The sequence below is a fragment of the Cyprinodon variegatus genome, unplaced genomic scaffold (genome assembly GCF_000732505.1).
Source record: "Cyprinodon variegatus isolate N-32 unplaced genomic scaffold, C_variegatus-1.0 Scaffold434, whole genome shotgun sequence".
Lineage (NCBI taxonomy): Eukaryota > Metazoa > Chordata > Actinopteri > Cyprinodontiformes > Cyprinodontidae > Cyprinodon > Cyprinodon variegatus.
Window position 1 is genome coordinate 581,835 of NW_015150887.1, and position 20,638 is coordinate 602,472.

General features: G+C 40.1%; 1 protein-coding gene across 3 annotated transcripts in view; it reads right to left on the bottom strand.

The window, feature by feature from the left end:
• syt12 (synaptotagmin 12) overlaps positions 1-20,638 on the bottom strand; it is a 31,177-nt gene extending 10,539 nt beyond the window's left edge. Inside the window, exons 1-4 of one of the 3 annotated variants that reach the window (XM_015388749.1) lie at positions 20,248-20,638; positions 4,863-4,923; positions 4,230-4,423; positions 2,820-3,206 (exon numbers count right to left, since the gene is read on the bottom strand). In XM_015388749.1, coding sequence (XP_015244235.1) covers positions 2,820-3,206; positions 4,230-4,423; positions 4,863-4,908 — 627 coding nt within the window. In that variant the 5' untranslated portion in view covers positions 4,909-4,923; positions 20,248-20,638. Of the gene's footprint in view, positions 1-2,819; positions 3,207-4,229; positions 4,424-4,862; positions 4,924-20,061; positions 20,172-20,247 lie in introns of those variants that run through there. The other 2 variants (XM_015388750.1, XM_015388751.1) reach the window with 2 other exon arrangements.

Sequence of the window (20,638 nt, forward strand, 5' to 3'; positions counted from 1 at the left end):
AATGATTGACAATTAGGAGGCCCACTTATTTAGATGATCCACCCGGAAATAAAAGATCGTCCTATATACCTTTAAGTTGGCCATAAACCTCAATACACTGAGTGCATCTGTAACTGCAAACTGAGCTGAGCTGTAGTCTTTTATCTGTCTGTGGTGACAGTGAGACAATGTGAAATCCACCTTCCTGACTCCTGCCCCCAAGGAGCAGCTTGTGTAGCAACTGAAACAGACAGCTCTGTTGGACCTGAATGATCAAGCTCCCGGTCCAGAGGGACGGATCACTGTCACACTGGAAATTCAGTTGAGCTGAAAGACAATAAAATCATCTCAACTCCTCTTATCTTTGACATTTGGCCGTAAATCCACTAGTGATTTCAGAAATGCTTCTAACCGCTATAAACGATCAAACGTCATTCTAATTTTATTATATATAAACTTTTGATACAATACAGTCATTTAAAATTGGAAAAAAAAAGGTTTGATAAATGTACTTCAACTAGTCTCACTAACACATCAAAGCTGCACGATTCCTAGAATTTGATTGAAAAAGCTTCATCAACATCATTCATAGATGCTGTTCCACAGCCAAACTTAACAGCACTTCCTAAATCTATTATAGAAATCAGTAAAAGCTCATCCTTAATAATTAAAGGAACCATCAAAGAATTCAACATGGTAGCCATCCAAGTTTTATCTGATATTTCTTTTTCTGGGTTTATGTAATTTAACAAATTAGCAACATGGTACAGCTGCGTATAATTAAAAAAATACAAACAATAAAAACATAAGAAATAAATAATAACCTAACTATATATATGTAGATAAACATAAAACACCTGAATTTAAGAATAAAACACCAGGCATGCAAATAAATCTCATTGGAGGTTAATGTGGAAAAATGGCAGCATGTTGAGTCACAGAGAGGAAAGGCAGATATAAACCAAGGATTTTGCTGTTTAGGAAAATATTGTATCTACACACAGAAACACAAAACAGGAGTTTAGACTTTTTTCCACTTTGGGACCTGGTTTAAAGGTATTAAAGAGGATTTTTCTCAGAATATAAATGTCCAGATTCATCTAAAATGAATTAATTAATGGGTGGCATTCTTGCACCCAAAATCCATAAACTACTTGTTTGTCAATCAAACATTTTGCTTACATGTTGCCATGACATTTTTACGTAGACCCCAAACGTTACTCATACTCTGTTTGGCTAGGGCTCCACCATTATCCCGAAGCAGGTAGAAGTACTCCCATGCTTGTTTGCTGCAGCAGCTTCTTTTAAGCTATTTGTTTGTGTAAACCATCAATGGCCAAAAAGAATCCTGACAAACCTAACCGGAAAAGAAAGCCTTTTTTTCAATGTAGTTGAAAAGAGGAAAGAAAGTGGGAGAGAACAGACAGTGTGTTTTTAGGAGACTTTTTTCAGAGATGGTGTTCTCTTAAGGATCAAAAAGGTCTGAAAACAGATGCTTTGGTCGCAAAACTTCTCCTGGACAGGTAAAATGCGTTCATCTGTAGTAAGAACTGCTTTTTCAAATTATGAAACATGTACGGTCGAAAACGTGTAAATTTAGACGATGACAACAAAGGAGTCCGTATTTTGAAATCCCAAAGTAATTTGTAGCAGCAGCAGCAAGAACACACTAACAAATTGTAAAAATAACTTGCTGTGATAATGCCGGCAGAGACCCCTTCTCCTTCTGGAGATTTCCTGCTGATTAGGTGCATCCTGAAACTCTACTCACGCTGCCTCTCTAGGTGAAATACAAAATTACCGGCGGAGGTGTTTCCAGTGTAGAGAACGTTTGCAAAGGAAGGGGAACTGCTGCATGCGCATGATTCAAATACACAAACAGCAGTTGGACATATCTCCCACCACAGAATTCTCTTTCCTGCCTTTAAAGAATGAAGGCATATGGTCTCAAAAAGCCAGGTTCCTGAGGATAATCTGCCTAAATGTTGAAAGCATCATCTTTGACAGTCTGGTTCACTAGTTTCCCAATATAGGTAAAGAAATGGTAAAATGTGGTTGGGATGCGGCATTGTGTGTAAAAAAAATTTTTCTTATACAGTAGGACATTTTCTAATCAATACTGATGTGCAGCAGTATTATTTCCTTAGGAGAAACACACTGTCTAAAACAGAGTTCAGCCACCTTTCATATCCAAAGAGCAATCTTGTGATTCCGGCTAAAGTCATTTAGAGAGGCAAAATATTACATTACTTTTGAAAAAATCTCTCTCTCTATATTTTTTTTTACATCTGCCAAAGGAAATGTGCTGCCTTCTAAAACAACCAGTAGTTTATTATTTATTTGAGTTATTAAAATAAGGGGAAACATCAAACAATTAATGAAGATGAAACATGGATTTTCATTCATATGGTATAATTTTATGTAAAAGAAATGAATTTTAATAAATCTTTTTGATGTTAATAAAAAAGAAAAAAAGATCTAAAAACATGTTTCTGGTGCTTCTAATGTCATTTTGTTGTGAAAGTTCAATGGAAATCTTCTTTATAAAAAGCTTTTAAGACTGATATTTGTTAATATGGAGCATTAGTTAGTTCTTTATATCATTTTTAGCACTATTAAAAGCTGTTGTAGAGGGTGCAAGAAGCAACAAGTTTCAGACCCCCGGTCTAGAAAAACCAGCAAGTGTAGCATGTTTAGTGCTGGTAACAGTCCAGTCTAACCTTTTGATGCAATTATCTTTGCAGGAGTTGAATTTCACTTTAATGTAATCCATAAAACACTGTTTAAGGAAGGTGACTGAGTCTAATGATGCAATCCAAAAGCAGGATAACAAAGCTTACCCTTGTAACGCCCACATGAAGCTCCTCTGGCCCCAGCGAAACTCTGATGAAGCATCCAGGGAAGTCTCCTTCCTCTTTCTCTAGGAGGTCTTTTCCCTGGTGCAGGGTGATATGAAGCAGCTGCCGATGTGCATCGTACTCCAGGGTCACTTCCAGCTGACCGACGGTGAAGTCATGGCCAAAGTTGTTTGCGATGGAGGAGATAGAGCTGAGCGAGTCCGTGGAGATGGAACGGTTGATCTGAGCCCCGCCTGTTGGGTCCAGCTCCCTGCTCATCAGCTCCAGGTGGCCCAACTCCCTGAATGCATCGGGGGTGTCACCCAGGGCCAGGCTGGGTTTACGACTGGAGGTGGTGGAGGTGCGCCGGTGGTTGTTGGCTGCAACTCTCTTTGGGGAGAAAAGAAAAGGAGATAATCATTAAAGCTGGACAGCCATATTGTTGAGCTGATGAATCTTTGTTTTTCAAGAAGAGTTAAATGTTTTTCACCTCTCACGCTGATTTCTCTGACAATGGAAAAGAGACTTTAGACGCCTAACCGGCATACACACTCAACATTAAAATGGCATTCAAAGAAAACCCCTACAATTCTGAAGATGATAAACCTTCTATGTAGGGGCCTGAATTCAGTTTAGGTTAAGATAAAAGGAAGCCATTAATAAGTTACAGTAAAATCAGAAAGTAAAAGGTTCTCATGTGTAAGGATTTTCAATATTTCTAATTGTACTGAGGTTCTTTTGGAAATGTGCAGGGTTTGTTTCTGGATATTGAGAGGAGTGGCTTCCGCTTCAGTGTTAGTCAGGTAACTGGAGTGGAGCCACACAGTTTTCTGACCTCATTTATTTTCTTCAGATCTTCTTTTATTAATTCATTTTTTATGGAAGTTTTTTTTAAAGTAAATGGTTGAACCTAACGGAGAGGATCCCGTTTGTTTTTTTTGTTTTTTATTATCAATCGGATTACAGAGGGGAAAGCACGTCAAGCTTATGGCTTCATTACTTTTGAATCTACATTCTATTTAGGCTTTATCTACATATATTTACTTTGAAGCATGCTGAAAAATCCTATACTCATGGATGAGTAATATGAAAAGAGGCGGTAAGCATGTTACAGTTATTCTGAGTCATAATTTTACTGAAGACTCATCAGAGGATTAGAAGCTAAAAGAAAATATTTGTTAGTGTGAAGAAAATGGACATTGCAGCATCTAGAATATGATGGGCTGCTGCAGGACGTGTGGAGCATTTAATAAGGCAGTTATATTTTGCAGCTTATATAAAATTAGTCTTGAATAGTTAGCTCCGATTTTTGCAGAGAAATACATTCGACATACATTGATTCACATGTCAAAGGTCAGGATTGCTGATCATGAAAGGAAAGGTTAGGGTAAGGGAAGGTTAAATAGACGTTACCTTTTGCCTGACTTCTGAGAAGGAGGTTCCATATTTTTCTTGCAGATATCTGTAATCAAAATTGGGGAAGGGCGAAGGTGCGGGGAAGGCTCCAGATTTCCAAAGCTTCCAGATGTTTAGTCCTGCAGCGACGAGCAGCACCAGGAAGCCCACCAGGTAGATCCCAACCTCCCAGCCAGGTGGGTTACGCACAACTGAAACACAGAGAAAAACAAAACGCATCTTAAAGCTGCTCGGATCTACAGAGGCCTCAGAACGGACGAGATGGAGGACTGAAGATAAACCATGAACGTTTCTTTGTCCAGATCCACAGTTTCAGGTGGTGCCTCTGATAGGGGGAGTGGGTGAATGCAGGAACAGCCAGAAGACATAAAGTCGAAATAAATCAAATATTTAGAGGCAAATATCCAACAAGGTTTGGCAGGTAATTAAAGTGTCGCAGCAAATTAAATGCGTGTGTGTGTGCACTAGCAGAGCTTGTGTGGAAAGAAAAATGAGGCCGAGACTCAACTGTGAAAACTGACAAAACGTCATGTTTGATTCTTGGATCACGTGGACAAGTTAAAGACGTTCCACAGAAATGTATCCGTGCACAGAAATACAGCAAGCATAAACTGTGTGAAGTCTACTTACCACTCAAATGGTAGCCTGATAAATCCTCACTCTCAGCCGAGGACATGATGTCTCATCCAGCCTGCAGGATCACAACAAAACAGACTCTTTCTGTAGCTTAACTGCAAACATTTTAATTTAAACAAACATCCCAGATGACAGTTGCTCTGGAGGCTTGAAAAGCTTGTTCCCCTTGACCTCAATCAATTCAATTCAGTTTATTTATATACCGCAAATTCAAAACACATGGCATCTCAAGGCGCTTTACAGAGAAAATTCAACCAGATCAATTCCTATCAGCCTGAATTACTGTTCATTTGTCTGAGCCAATAGTTTAAAGGACACAGGACAGAATAACAATGAGAACCTAACGTCCATCGCTGCTAAAGATGCTGAAACAGGAACCACTATATTGATACAACCCGAAACCACACCACTTCCTTACTGTGGGGTTTACTTTTCCTTCTTTTATACTTTTTCTTGTCTTTTTAGATCTTTTTATACTTTAATGTGAGGGAAGCTCAATACAGCTCCTGTTTTCCCCCCATATGTGTTTTTCCTTTGGGTTCTACTTTGTAATTTGTTGGATTTCATCTTTTTTTTTGTAGAGAATTTGTTCATTATGACTGATAAATCAAAAAATATTTTTGAGTAGACCATTAAAAACCCATTTGGGGGGGGAGTGGTAGCCTAGAGATAAGGGCATAGAGCTTGGAATCCAGAGGTTCTGAGTTCAAGCCCCACTCCCACAGACTGCCACTTTGGGTCCTCATCAAAGACTCTTAACCCCACACTACTCCTCGGGCGCCACACAATGGCAGCCCACTGCTCCACAAGGTGATGGGCTAAATGCAGAGAGTTCATTTCGTTGCTCTGTACTTGTGACAGTGTGATGACAAGAATGCACTGAGAAGAAAAATTGTGTGCATGCTCCCTGGTAATATGGGGGGGCTGGAACTGTGTTTAGTGACTTGCTTTCCATCATGGACGTAATTCTGGGGTGGGACATGTGGGACACATCCCTTGCACTTTTTCAAACGTCCGTTTTGATCCCCTGCACATTTTACTGTCCAAAAATAATGTTATGATACATTACACATTCGTTTAGCACTAGGACCAAGCGGAGAATGGCAGCTCAAGCTGAAGCCCGTTTCCTTGAGTTTTGACCGCCAAAAGCTCCTGATGTCACCGCCGTCACTCCTGAGATTTACAAACATCTGATGCGCCACTAAACTGAGTTTGAGATTGGATGGTCAAACTGACATTAAAAAAATACTTGCGTCCCCCCAATTCTGAAAAGAAAATGTCATCCAAGCTTTCCATCCATGTTTTCATGTACATTTTTATTTTCTTTAATAAATCATTTAGACAGAGACACTAATCAAATCCAATTATAAAAGGACCATTAAAGAAATGCTACATGTTTTCGGGTTTTTTCTGTCATTGGTAAAACATCTGATTATTAATTTACATTTATGTAACATGGAGCCAACCCTCACAATGCTTTATTGCGACATACAGTTTCTATGGTTATTCATTATGTGGCATAAAGTGTCTTTAACTCTTTTTTCCAAATGCAAAATAAGAATGTTTTTTTCCGCATCACTATCTTCCATAAATAAACCCATAAAAGCTATAAAATAGATGGTCGCTCGCCTGTGTGTGACTCATTCTGCCACTCCTCCCTCCTGCCAGTGCGTTAGAATCTCCTCATATCTCAGCAGCTTGGGGGGAATGGGAGCATTACACTAATGATATATGGGAAACAGTGGGGGAGGGCTGCAGTATGTGTGTGTTGTTGTTTTTTTATTTTCTTTTTAACTAAATGCTTTAGAGAACACAACCCATGCAGCCTAGTTAAATATGCTGCTGCAGTGCAGCGCCCGCTGACGTGCTCCTGATGTGCCATTAGGTGAGCAGAAAGAGAGGGAATCTCCCCGAGTCTCTGCTCTACGGGATTCAGATCGGCTCACTGGGGCAAACACTTGTGGATTCAGGAGGGCAGAGTGTAGCTTCAAACATAAAGATTAAAAACAAGATGGGAGAAAAAAGCAGTTCATTTGTTTGCATATCCAGTCAAGTGGAAGAAGTTGTTTGATCAATCACAGAGCTGCATTTAGCCTCTGAGTGAGTCTTTATCCTGATGCAGGCTCACAATCCTGAGTCTTTTTAAGTCCAGTTGCAGCAGGGTGGTTAACTCTATTAGATATGGGAGATTTTACTGTTTTTAAATTGCTGATCCTTCGAAGGGAAGTTCTGCAGTAAGATGCATCGCTACCTTCGAACTCTAACTGGTCCCCTTTCAACAGGAAACCTACCGGATGCTTCAGCAACTCCTTTAAAGGACGATATTATTAAAAAAAAACAAGAATCAGCAGTTCTCTCTGTAAAATAAACAGCAGTAAGACTTCAAAGTAGACTAATTAGGGATAATTAGGAACCTGCTGTTAAATGAATTATGCTCTAGTTTATAGGAGCTAAATTGGTGTAAATATGATCCATTTAAAAAAGTACTTTTACAATGTTTACATAAATACAGACATTACGTGCTTCGAAAAGCGGGTTAAAGAACATTGTCTCCAGTCTCCCCCCAACATTCGACCGACGCTCCACCGAGGATATGAATTCCTCTGCTCTTCACCTGAGCCTGCCACACCTGGAGGAGAAGAACACCCGTGTGCGGAGGCTGTTCCTGGACTTCAGTTCAGCTTTCAACACCATCATCCCAAAGCATCTAAAGGAAAACTGAAACAGCTGGGATTCAAAACATCCCTCTGGCTGCTAGTCTTCCTCATCAACAGACCTCAGTCAGTCCGGGTCGGACAGAACACCTCTGATGTCATCAACCTAAGCACAGGCTGCCCTCAGGGCTGCGTCCTGAACCCCCTGCTGTTCACCCTGATGACACACGACTGTGTCCCCAGGTTCACCACCAATCAGCTTGTTAAGTTTGCAGAGGACAACACGGTGGTGGGTCTCATCAGAGATGACTACGACCTGGACTAGAGAGAGGAGGTGGAGCAGCTGGTGGAGAGATAACAGCCTGATCCTGAATGTGGAGAAGCTGAAGGAGATCATAGTCCTATTCAGAAAAAAACGTCCTAACCACGCTCCACTGGTCATCAACAGCTCAGATGTAGAGGTGATCAACAGCACCAAATTCCTGGGGGTGCACATCACAGACACCCTCACCTGGAATGTAAACACCACCTCACTGGTCAAAAGGGCACAGAAGCGCTTGTACTTCCTGTTGAGGATGAGGAGAGCATACCTGCCCCCACCCATCCTCACCACCTTCTACAGAAGCTCCATAGAGAGCGTTCTGATCAGCTGTCTCACTGTGTGCTGTGGAGGCTGCAGCGCCTCAGACTGGAAGAAGGTGAGGAGAGTGTTGAGAACAGCAGAGAAGATCATGGGGGCTCCTCTTCCCTCCATTAAAGACATTTCATCCCAGCGTTGCGTGTCCCGAGCCAGTAACATCATCAATGACCCCTCACACCCCCACCATGGACTGTTCTCCCAGCTGCCCTCTGGGAAGAGGCTTTGCAGTGTTCAATCCAGGTCCAGTAGATTCTGCAACACCTTCTTCCCCGCTGCCATCAAACTTCTAAACCAGGCATCCCCAAACTTGGTCCTGGAGGGCCGCTGTCCTGCAGGTTTTAGAGATTTCCTTGCTCCAGCACAGCTGATTTTAATTGAAAGCTGATTAACAGGCTTCTGCTCTACTGCATTCATGATAATCAGCTGTGCTAAAGCAAGGAAACCCTTAAAACCTGCAGGACAGCGGCCCTCGAGGACCGAGTTTGGGGATGCGTGTTCTAAACTGTTGAAAAAAACTCTAAATTAAGTCACAGACTCTGCATCACACTTACAACACCAAACCAAAAATAATGCAAATTTGCACCATATTTATTAATGCTCTGAACTTCCATATCTATGCGGTTTTTGCACCACACTTTTTACGTTTGATCAGTGCTGCACTTTATGCAGTGGAAATGTTCATTTACTGCCTAGTTTAGTTTTACTAAACTAAATAGAATTTTGAATACAATCTATGTATACAAAATTACAATAAAAGTTGTCTAAGTCCAATCTAATAAAGTCTCACTCTACATTTTGACAATTATTTTTCTCTTTTCTTAATGATCACTCTTAAAAAAGCCCCATTATAACTCCTGATTTTTTTTTATACTTCTCTCTTTATACTTTTTGTTCTATATTTTGTAACTAATTCAAAATGTTTTCTCAGGCCAAACCAGTACATCTAAACCAGCACATCCACTTTTTTTTAAGATAAATACAGTAGTTATATGACCAAGCATTTCTCCATTCTATCTTTTTCACTGATACTAGCTGCATCTATGGAGGCATATCTGTTAAACATTTATTTATTGATTCAGTTATTGAATGTTTTTCATTCATTGTGTTTAAACAAAACATTAAACATAATGAGCTGCTCAGTGACAGTTTTCCCGTCAACCGGAGGGTTGAGAGTTCAAGCCCCGGTTCCCACTTTCACTATTGTTGTGTCCTTGGGCAAGACACTTCACCTGCGTTGCCTACTGGTGGCACATTTGTATGGCAGCCTTGCTTCAGTCAGTGAGCCCCAGGGCAGCTTTGGCTTTAATGTAGTTTAGCACCATCAGTGTGTGAGTGAATGACTGAATGTAATGTAAAGTGCTCTGGTCAAGTACTCTGACTTGAAAAAGTGTTATATAAGTACAGGCCATTTACAATAAAAACAAACATTCTAAACTCCTGAATAATAGGGAGCAGAAAGAGAAATCATCTGTTATCACTCCCCATAACCTAAAGCAATACATTTAAAATAACTTTTAAATAAAAAAGGCATACACAACAACACAATAAGTACCAAAATACACATAAGATAAAAAGGCAGTGAAATTAAACATCTTTCCTCCAAACCTGGCCACAAACCGGTCACATTTTACTGGCTTTAATCTAGACAACCGTAAACCTCCACATTAACATGGGAATGGTTCAAAAGCCACATTTTCAGGGGAGAAATCCATAAGTACAAAAAAAAACTCTTTTCTTTTGTCTTTTTTTTCCATTTTTTCCTAATTTGGCTTTGAATTTAAAGTACTTCTTCCAATCTGCAAGGTTTAAAGCCCAGTTTACAGCTAGATGTTGGACCAAGCCTCAATCCGCCATGGGGCGCATAAAAAAAACTGTGCATGGAGTGCTTAAGGCGCTGTAGTACAGTTTGCACACCAGACTTTTTGGAGACACCGTGACCCTTGTCAGTCATGTTTAAGTAAGGCCGTCCTACATTCTTGTCCCCAGTTAGCTATCTTTTGCTGCTCATGCGTACTTTCAGGCGTATATCTGTGGCAAGCTACAGTTTCAGACAGTCATTGAAGCTCACCTTTCTTACCGCGGTTCTTTGAAAATGGCCGAGGGTCATAGGAGAGGTGCCTATTAAGTGTTTTAGAAGACAAGAAAGGCCTCAGTAGAGAGACACAAGATCAGAGTGTTTTTGGGAGATTCTTTCACATGATGGCACACGATGACAGCACAATCAAGCTTCCCACTGATGCCTCCGTTTCAAGTTTCTACTCGACAGGTAAAATTTGGCATGCTTTTTGGAGAAATCCATTTCACATCACTGCTAGTAAAAGTTATCTACCTCTATATTGTAACTTTCCAGGCAAGATAAGTTTATTTTGTAATTTGCATCAAAAGTTATATGCCTTAATTACCCCACAAAAATGTCAAAATTTCCACTGCAGCAAACACACACACATACAAGCAGGTCGTGATTTTTTTTAATGTACCAGTAGTCTTAATTGCATGGAAACTATATATATGAATATATATATATATATATATATATATATATATATATATATATATATATATGAAAATATATATGGGTGAGATAAGATTTAGCAACTGTTTTATCATAGCATCCCCACACCTCCTGGATGAGAAATGGGCTCGTGCATTCTCGTGCATTCTCGTGCATGCGTCTAATAGGCGTTCCCTCTCGGTACAGAGCTGTGGAGAGGACGGTTCTGCGTGAAGAACAAAAAATTCACCACTACCTTTAAGATGTGTTAATGGGCCTTAGATGTGAACATGGCCATGTTAACATATACACCCTCATATCAAAGACACAAAGTAGTGCTGAGTCTGTGACAGAATCAGATAATTAAGATGCATCAGATGAGCATTAATATAATAAAAAAAGTTACACTTTTCTACTGGTCTGAACAGCAGTTGATAGTAAAAAAATATCCTTTAACCTGACTAGTAAATCTTAGCAAAGACTCTTTAAAACACTAAGTAAAATGAATGAACTCTCATCAACTTCAATACTTTAAAAAAAGCATTTCTACAGCATAATACTGCCACCACCATATTTTAACAGTGGAATGCAGTGTTCAATTTGCAGTTTTTCATGACACATACTGTTTTGCCTGTAAGATGAAAAGCTGCCCTAGAGCTCTTTCATCCCCATGATATCTTTGCTCATGGAAAGCTATGGTTTTATTTACGCTAAGTTCCATAAAAATACACACTCAAGGATACAATATAATTTTAGGTGAAAACTTATAAAGACATGTCTGCAGCAGTAAAGAGGAACCTTTGATTCAGAGCTTATACTTTTGTCTTAGCTGTATATCAAACAGCATGTACACACAGGGACTGATTGGCTCTTTCTTAAGCAAACCCATGCATAGCTTAAAAGAGAAACTTTTAGATTGGGAGAGAAAAAGCTGCTGATGAGATGGATAATGGAAACAAATGGCTATTGTCGTTAAAGAACGATGTGTCTGTGCTGACAGAGGAGTAAGGAACACTGCGAGTGGGAGGAACAGGCAGAGAACGAGCGTATAAGCCGCCCTCGCTCTTCACTCTCCTGTTCACTTTCTTGACAGCCTGATCAATCAGCTCAGCTTTTAATCTCCTTCAATGACATCACAATCAAATTAGCTGCCGCACTGTGAAATTACATAACGCCGCAGTCCCCGAGCAGCCAGGTAGGCAATGCATCTCTATCCTGCACACACTGTGCTCCTCATCTCCCGTTTGGTCTGTTTCCAGAGTGAAGTGTGCTTTGGCTCTTTGGTTCCGTTTATTTTGAGTAAAAGAAGCACCTACTGGCACAGGTTTTCAAGTGTCAGCATTGGCACCAATGGAGGACAAATCTGCATGTGGCAGCAGGACGCCCCAGTCACTCATATAAAACACAACCCCCCCACCTCCCATGCCAACTCAGAGCCTTAGGATCCAGCCTTCCCATGTTAAGCCTGTAAAGGGTTCGAAACAGTGGCAGGTGGCTAACAGAGGGCGCTAAGGTGCCGCCCCACCCAATGACCTTGATTAAGACATTAAAAAACATAAATAAATAAAACTTAAATTATATAATCATAATATTTTGAAATATATTATCATATTTTTTAGATGGGCAAGATAAATATTTTAATCTAAAATAAATAATGACAAGTAAAGGTATTTGTTCGTTGTCAGATTGGTGACGTATTTCCACCCTGGGGAGCAAAAATTGACTCTTGTTAAAAGTTGTACATGTGCAGTTGCTCCTCTGCAATACAAAAGGATAGGAGATATTGAAACACATCAGGGTGCAGGAGAGCAGCAAAAAATCAGAAAAATCTAATTAAGTAAAGTCCCTTACAGCAAACTTACCAAGAGAAGCTGGAGGGGAAAGCGTCTGGACCTGATCAGCCATCAAAAGACAGAGGGAGACAGTACACTCAGTCTTTTTCCAGAACCTGGTGTAGCTACAAGGCTTGGCTAACTGCTTGCAGCGAGGCTAATGCTTTATTCTGCTTTCCCTGCCTCCTTTTTTAAATGTCAGGATCTGAGCCAGCATGGATAAAGACAGGTATGGCCGATTTAAAGCACTTTTTAGAAAAGGCAAAGAAGCATGAACTATCTGGGATTCACATGGAAAATAATATAATATAGTGCACTTTTTCTTAATGTTTGTTAATTTGCATAGTTGCTCTAAATAAGCACATTCTCAGAAAATAAATAGGTTTTACATATTAAAAAATATAAAGCTAAGTAATAGCTTCTCTATTATTAAACTGGTACATTACTATTTTTTGGTTTGTGACACCTTATTGGACCAGTTGAGGAAGCAGTGGGCCGTAACAACACAATAGGTCTGAGCTGCAAAGATTCCAAATGAGGGACTTTAAGCTCTAGTATTTTGGTCTATAATTTTCTCTTCTTAATATTATATATTCTTATATATATTCTACGGTTGTTATGTTATTTCTTACAGTCCCGATATGTTTACATAATCCTCCTTTTTAGCCACAATGACCACAAATATTTTTGCATGTCAGTTTATAACTGGCTTTAAGAAGCACTAAAGGAGGCAGAAACTGTAGCTGCTGTTGAGTTTCCCGTTTGGAAAATAGCTTCGGGACGTGGTAAATGTTTCCAGTTGCATGTCCTCCAACAATGAATTTGCGTAGTTTGATTATAAGAATATAATCTGCGTATTGATGGAGGCAAACACGCAAAAGAAGATCTGCTGAATTACAAATGGAAATGACCTTTTTTAAAGATCTGCCCTGTGTGTTAAAATCTGCAAACCGTCTGAGGATGAAGCCCACTGTATTTACCTGCTAGACTATAAACAAAAATAATCATAGAACATCTCCTCATCCATCTCTTTCATGCATACATTTTATATGCAGTTCATGGAAATGACAGCGTATAATCTTATTCATGACCAAAGCCTCTGGAGCCCACCATCAATGTTTCAGGATTTTATAGCAATCCATCTACAGGCCGGTATTGCTAGAGGGACTAGAAGGAAGGAAGGCAAGCGTTTTCTCTTCATAGATGTCTTAACTCTCCCTGACCCCATCTTTGCAAATTGTCTGGATAATAAGTTTGTCTTCCATTGTGGCCCATAGGTTTGTTGCTATGGTTAAGCTGGTATCTGTCACAACTGTGTCCAGCTAGCTTATAAGGTGGAAAGTCGTTTCCTGCACTATGATGATGAAGATTCTCAGTCATCCAAGTCATAATCATTCCGTAAAAGTTTAAAAACAATCTACTGAACTTGGTTTCCAAGGTTTAAAGACGTTTCGCTTCCCCTCCAGGAAGCTTTCTCAATTCAAATGTCTGGATCCACAGTGAGTTTGAGTCTTTATATAGACAAGGCCTTGTATTGCTTGGAAAAACATGCAAATTAGAACCGATGAGTTGGTCGTTTGGTTCCATTGTTCGCCTGTAATACCTGAAACCTGTCTATGATTGTGAAAGGTCTCCGTTAAAGGCGGGATTGATCACCTGGCTGACGAGAGGAAGTACTTTGTTCCTCTGTGATGGGGTGGGGGTTGTGGTGATACCTGGAAGGGATCATCTCTATAACTGAATTCCTGCACTGAGAACTATTGTTTAAGATTGACCAGATAAGCAGAATCTATCATTGCTCTTTTTCCAAATCCTAAAAGTGAAGCTGAAGGAAATAACAGACTAAAGGCCACTTACAACAACATTTCAGGCCAAATTAAACCTTACATTATGCATATCTATTTGTATAATAAGGATTATTTGTTTGATATGCATTATCATCAGGTTATATATTTAGTATAAATAAGGTATTCTTACTCAAAATGAATGCTAGTGATTCTATCTATTTAAAAACTGTTAAGTTTATTGCTTTAACAACATAAATTTAAACCTAGTTATTATGAAGCTTAAGCAGAACTTCGATCAGCTTCACCTGAACCACCCACCAATCAACCCCGGGACCGCACCTCCTCTGAAGCCAATCATTGTTCGAGTTTCCCTTTAGCATCCTGGCCTAGCCTCCCTGTTGCATGCCAGTGAACTATCAACCATCTCCGTCCCATCTCATCCCTCACTCTCAGACTATTCTCAGTCCCTCCCACACTCGAATGTTGATTCTTAGCATCACAGTCTTCTGCCGGGGCCCGAGCGCCAAAGAACTTATTTCATTTTTGTTAACATGTTTAGATATGTTCTCCTTTTGTGTGTCTGGTTCTGTCTCCTTGAACCCCAGTCGGCCTCGGCAGATGGCCTCTTGCACTGAAATTTAGCTGAGCTGAAATACCGACATCAAATATTTTCACTCATATTTACAAGGCGAGGCTCTGAATAAATCCAGAATCAGATCTACCATTGTATCACGTAATGATTCATTACAAGGTAACTAGGTCCAGGCAATGAAAGCATGTGGGGCTTTATTCTTGTGCTTTTATCACATCATCATGTAAATAAGCAAATTTAAGCTGAACCTTTTAACATTTTGTCATGTTACAAAGATTTCTATGGATGTTAATGAATTTTATGTGCTAAAACCACACAAAGAGGTGCATGGTTGTAATCAAATTAAAGTAGTATGTTAAAGTATGGTGGTAAAATAAGCAACAAACTTCAGACTATACAGAAGCATGGCAGCAGCAACATCATGCTATGGGGATTCTCTTTAAGACCCATAACAGGGAATCTTTCTAAACTTAGCAAGATGATTGGCACATACACAGTATCCTCTGCAAACAACTTAAATACATCCATATGGGAATATTAAAGACTAATGTCCTAGTCAAAGTCCAGACCAAAATAAACAAGTAAAAACAAAAAAAAATCCATCCAATCTCATTGAAAACTTGCAATTTTTTCTTTAATTAATCTTAACCCACAGATTGTCAAACTGGCATCAAAGGAAAAGCAATAACTCAAGTGTCGCCCCCTGATCCTGCTAACAAATTGAAGCTACCACTTATGAGATTAACAACCCAACAATTAAGCTAATACACGACAGAAAGCACTTAGGGCTGCAGAAAAGCCTGTAAGAGCTGACCTAATGTTTTGGAACGATGTCCACTCACTTTAAGAAAGCGGGCCAAATTTCTCATGAAAGAGAGGCTCTGGGATTCTCTTGCTACTCTACTGTTTAATAACGTTGTAAATATTCATTTTTAAACTTCCTGTCTGCATCTTTATTGGCACATTTTTAAGCTTAATTTTCAGTTAATCTCCTCTGGAGATATTAGCTGTAATACATCCAGACCCAAACCACCATCTAGAAAAAAACCAGACCAATAATGTTGATGGGTTTAACAGCTTTCTGAGAACTCACACAGTATCACCTCTTCAGTTTTCATCTAAGTGCTTCCCTGATGTAATAAAACTTCTAATGAGTTCAGAGAGGACAGAGGGAAAGATCAGTGTGAGGGAGACACACAGACAGTGGGGAAGGGGTGAGATGATTGCAAACGCTAGTGGAGGAATTGAGTTCTGAGCGGCTCGTATTTCGTTGAAGCAGCAGCAATACCCACTGCTTCACACCGGACAGAACTGAGAAGCTGTCAAACACCAACCAAAAACCAACTGTCGCCCTAATGACCACTTCTGGGAGGATAAGAATGATGCATTATCGTCTGTTCCCAAATCTGTTTTTTTTTTTTGTTTTAAGAAAGCTAAAGGAAGTCCTGTTTGAACCCATCATGGACCATAGTCAGTAGAAATGAAGGCGATAAGTGAAAATTTATATTTTTCCCTTTTTTATTTAATTATTTGTTAATGAAATTAACAAATAGAAGACGATTTTCTATTTCCGGGTGGATCATCTAAATAGGTGGTGCTCTTATTGTCAATCATTCTGGTGATATGTAGCCTAGTAAACTAGCCCCACCCGCCAGCGGCCAAAATAATTTTAGCCTGAGGGTGGTCTGCACCATGGCCCTAGAACTGGTGGGCAAATAACAGAGCAGAGATCTGTTTTGAATTTTTGGATGCAAAGCAGGCAGGGTTTGGAGGGCGTGACGACAAAGCTGTGCAACGCTGGTGAAAGCACAAGGAAGATGGCAACAACTATTGAACAGTTCTCGTCTGACTCAGCTTTGGAATCAGTTTAGAAGGATTAGACTTGGGGTTTTCGTTGAAACGTGAGCAGGAAGAGGCTCTACGTTCACTCATTTTTAAGAAGGACGTATTCGTCGTTTTACCGACAGGCTGTTTGTTTACACTCCCCCACCAGCTTTCTGTCAGTTGCACTAATTAGTCAGTTGCACTAATTGGTCAGAGCATTGGCCAATAGGCACAGACATGGTTTGAAAAACAAGTTGTCCTCATCAACAATCTTCCGAGGTCTCATTCATCAGGGGCCAGACTAAATTACACATTTAATCTGGTTTATCAGGCTAGGTGATATGTTTTTAGTAAGGTCGTCCTAAATGTTCGCCCACTTAGCTATCTTTCTCTGCGCATTCAGGCGTAATCTGTGGTGAGCTACAGTTTCAGACAGTCATTTTAGCTCACCTTTCTCACCATGGTTCCTTAAAAATGGTCTAGGGTCGTACGAGAAAAAGTGTCTACAAAGTGTATGAGAAGCAATGAAAGGCCTCAGAATAGGCAGATATACCCCAGAATGCTTTGCGTGGAGAGCTCTCCTTGCAAAGCATTATGGGATTTGCTGTAACAGTGGCCCGCTGTCGCCAAATGATGCCCCTACCCGAGAGCGGCGACTGATTTTGAAGTTGGCACAGACGGAGGAGGAGTTACGTGACCAAAGGAGCAAAAAGCAGTGATCATCTGTCCAAACAGTCAGTTACCTTAGTTCACTATAAAGTCCACTATATAGTCCCTGCTCTTGTATGAGCTATGATAACAGCAACTTTTAAATAGAACGTGCAACAGGAGAAATGGGCTTGTGCACGTTGTTACGTGTGAGCATATTAATAGGAGTTCCCTCTTCGAAGCAGCTACAGGGTTGTGCATGTGCTTTTTTTTTTTTTTTTTTAAGTGGAGAGGCCGAGTCTTTTTTAAAAATCGCAAAAATCCTCCACAATACTTTTAATAATCTGTTTGTGTCAGGTTTCTGTTATGTTTTTTCTTTTGAGTATCCAGTTTTGCTTTGCTCCTTGCTTTCTAGTTTTAGTGGGTTAATTCTTAGTTTATTGAGTTCTTTGGTTTTTTTCTCAGTTACTGTCTCAGTCTTAGATCTGTTATATTTTCTTTTTAGTGTTCAGTCTTGCTTTACTCCTTGTTTTCTAGTGTTAGATGTTTTATTTTGCTGTGTCCTTTGGTTTTCTCTCAGTTACTATCCCAGTCTTGGTTCTGTTATGTTTTCTTTTGAGTGTTTAGTTTTCTTTTCTCCATGTTTTATAGTCCTAGTGGTTTAATTATTATTTTGTTGTTATTTCAAGTATTCCAGGTTTCTTTTTGTTGCCCTCTGCTGCCCTCTTATGTTCTCCTTTCTCCCTAGCTCTTTCCCTCTCTTGCTCTGTGCACACCTGCTCCCAGTTTCCTCATTAGCCTTCTTCGTCTCAGTCTCCTTTAAAAGGCCTCTCTCTTCAGTTCCTCTTTGCTGGGTCCTCGTCTAACTTCCTCCAACTCAGTCTCTCTGAGCCTTCCTCTCCTAGATTGAATCCCCTTGATGTCTCCATGGTTTCTGGCTTGTTTTGACTTTGTTTTCATGTTTTTGAATTTGGGATTTTGGATATTTGGACTCCTGGTTTTTAGTTTGTTTGGACTTAGTTTTTCATTTAAAATTTTTCTTATTCTTAGAAGTTTTCCCTTTTTTATTGAATTATTTGTTAATGAAATGAACAAATAGAAGACAATTTTCTATTTCCGGGTGGATCCTCTAAATAGGTGGTGCTACTTATTAGCCTAGGAAACTAGCCCCACCCGCCAGCGGCCCAAATAATTTTTGCCTGCGAGTGGTCTAGCCTTAGTTTTTCATTTTTGAATTTCCTACCTCTGTTTTCTGTTTACCTTATATTAAACAAGAAATTCATCTCTGCCTCCCTGCCTCTGCATTTTGGGTCATCTTTCCACAAACAAATCATGACAGTTTGTCTATTTGGTACTTTTTATTTTTTGAAATTAGCTTTTTTCTTGAATTTAATGTTAAACTGTTACTGACTCAAATAGAACGCAATGGACTATAATGAAAAATAAAGACCAGACGTCAACCAAAGCTGACGCCATTTCCAGGGAGTCTGGAGACTATAGCTGTTAAGTTTAGAGAAAGTTTAAACTCACCAGCAGAGGTGGAAAAAAATTAAGAATAATAATAGAAATATATTGGAATACATCTAAGATGTTTCTATAATTGTTTTACATCTGTCTTTTTTATAAGGATATTTACAGAAATATTTACAGAAATCTTCTGGTAATCCCCTACTTCTTTTCCATCCTAGTTGTTGCAGCATCATGCAGAGGGGATTGCTTTTCTTTTCAGCAAGGACTGGATAGCTGGCTGTAAGAGGTTTGGGAAGATGGATGGAGCTAGATACTGAGTAACCCTGAAAGAAACCTTGGAAAGGGGCTTGCAGAGACTTCTGACTGTTTGGGTGGGTCGTTTCTGAGCAGGAACGTGCAAAACATACAGAGCTATGATGTAAACAGTGCCTTTAATCAAAGCATGATTCTCATATGAGAATGGGCAAAACGAATTCCAAATAAAAGTTAAACTGTGGATCAAGAGCGTAAAAATTGATATCCACAGATGCTGACAGGATTACAAAAACAAAAAAATCTGACTCAGCTGATATGAACGGAAGAACAGGAGAGAGCATTTAAACACATTACATCACGCTGCCAGAGTAAGCATCAGCTGATGGGATTACCCAAAACTAAAAGCCAAAGCAGGATCTTATTCCTCGCCATGCATCGATTCCCAGCATTGAACAAACAGCAGAGTCTACATGAGCTCTAAGGGGCATCAAGTTGATCTGTCAGCAGTTTCATCCTTTACCAGATTGCCTCATTTGTACGAGGATTAAAGAAGCAGACCCAGAAAATGTTTTGAGGTTCATGACAATCCGGTCATTAGATCTCAGTCACAGCCTGCTCCTCCATTCTTCACTGTGGAAAACTGATTCTATAGGAAGGAAAGGTGGATGGAACAGAACCATGAGTTCTCTTTAGACTCTCCATATGTTAATACCTTCAGAACTTTTTCAGATTTTGTCCAACTCTCTATTTTATAAATGTTAAAAATATTAATCTTTACGTTTCACTGGAAGGAAAGTGGGAGAATCAGCTCTTTCCCCTGACATGTCTGATGTAATCTTTGTTTTTTCCTGATGCATTTCATCTACTAATGTTCTCCAACTCCTCTGAGTTATTTTAAAGGCAGCTCAGATTGACGCAGATTGCATCAAACTGACCATTAATGATACTTTTTAAAGCAGCAGGTTGGAGGGAATGCATTCCTGAATAGAGCTACACTAACTTCATTTAGCTGGAGTTGAGCCATGGGATGCTGCACCTCAACATCTGGAAACATCAGTCCGCCTCCAGTCTGATAGTAGAAACAAACGGGATCTGGCACGGCTTGAAGATAATCCCATCTATGTCAACAAAAGCAGCAGACTAGAGGAAAGATGCAGGCGACTGTAAGTGTGCCAGAGGAGCTTACCGGGGCTTTTCTTTTGGTGCAGTAGAGAAGAAGGGGAGGAGGAGAGGAGAGGAGAGCAACTCCACCGCTCTCCCTTCTTCAGGCGCCTCTCTCCATTCAGCGACTCTGATCGGGTTTATTTCCTCCCCCCAGAGGGGGGTAGGAGGAGGAGATGTAGGAGGAGGTAAAGAGGCAGCGTTCCCTCTTCTTTAGTAGCGCATGAGAGGAAGAGGAGGAAGAAGAGGCCCCGGTTCTGCTGCCTGATGCATCCCTGCTGCAGCTCGGCCCAGTCCCGCCCCTGCAGAGCAACCTGAACCGTCCACTGACCGCCTCCTGCTGCTGCTGCTGATCGGCTCAGACACTCAGAGAGGCTGCAGAGAGCAGGAGCATCCTACCTGCTCCACCACACACG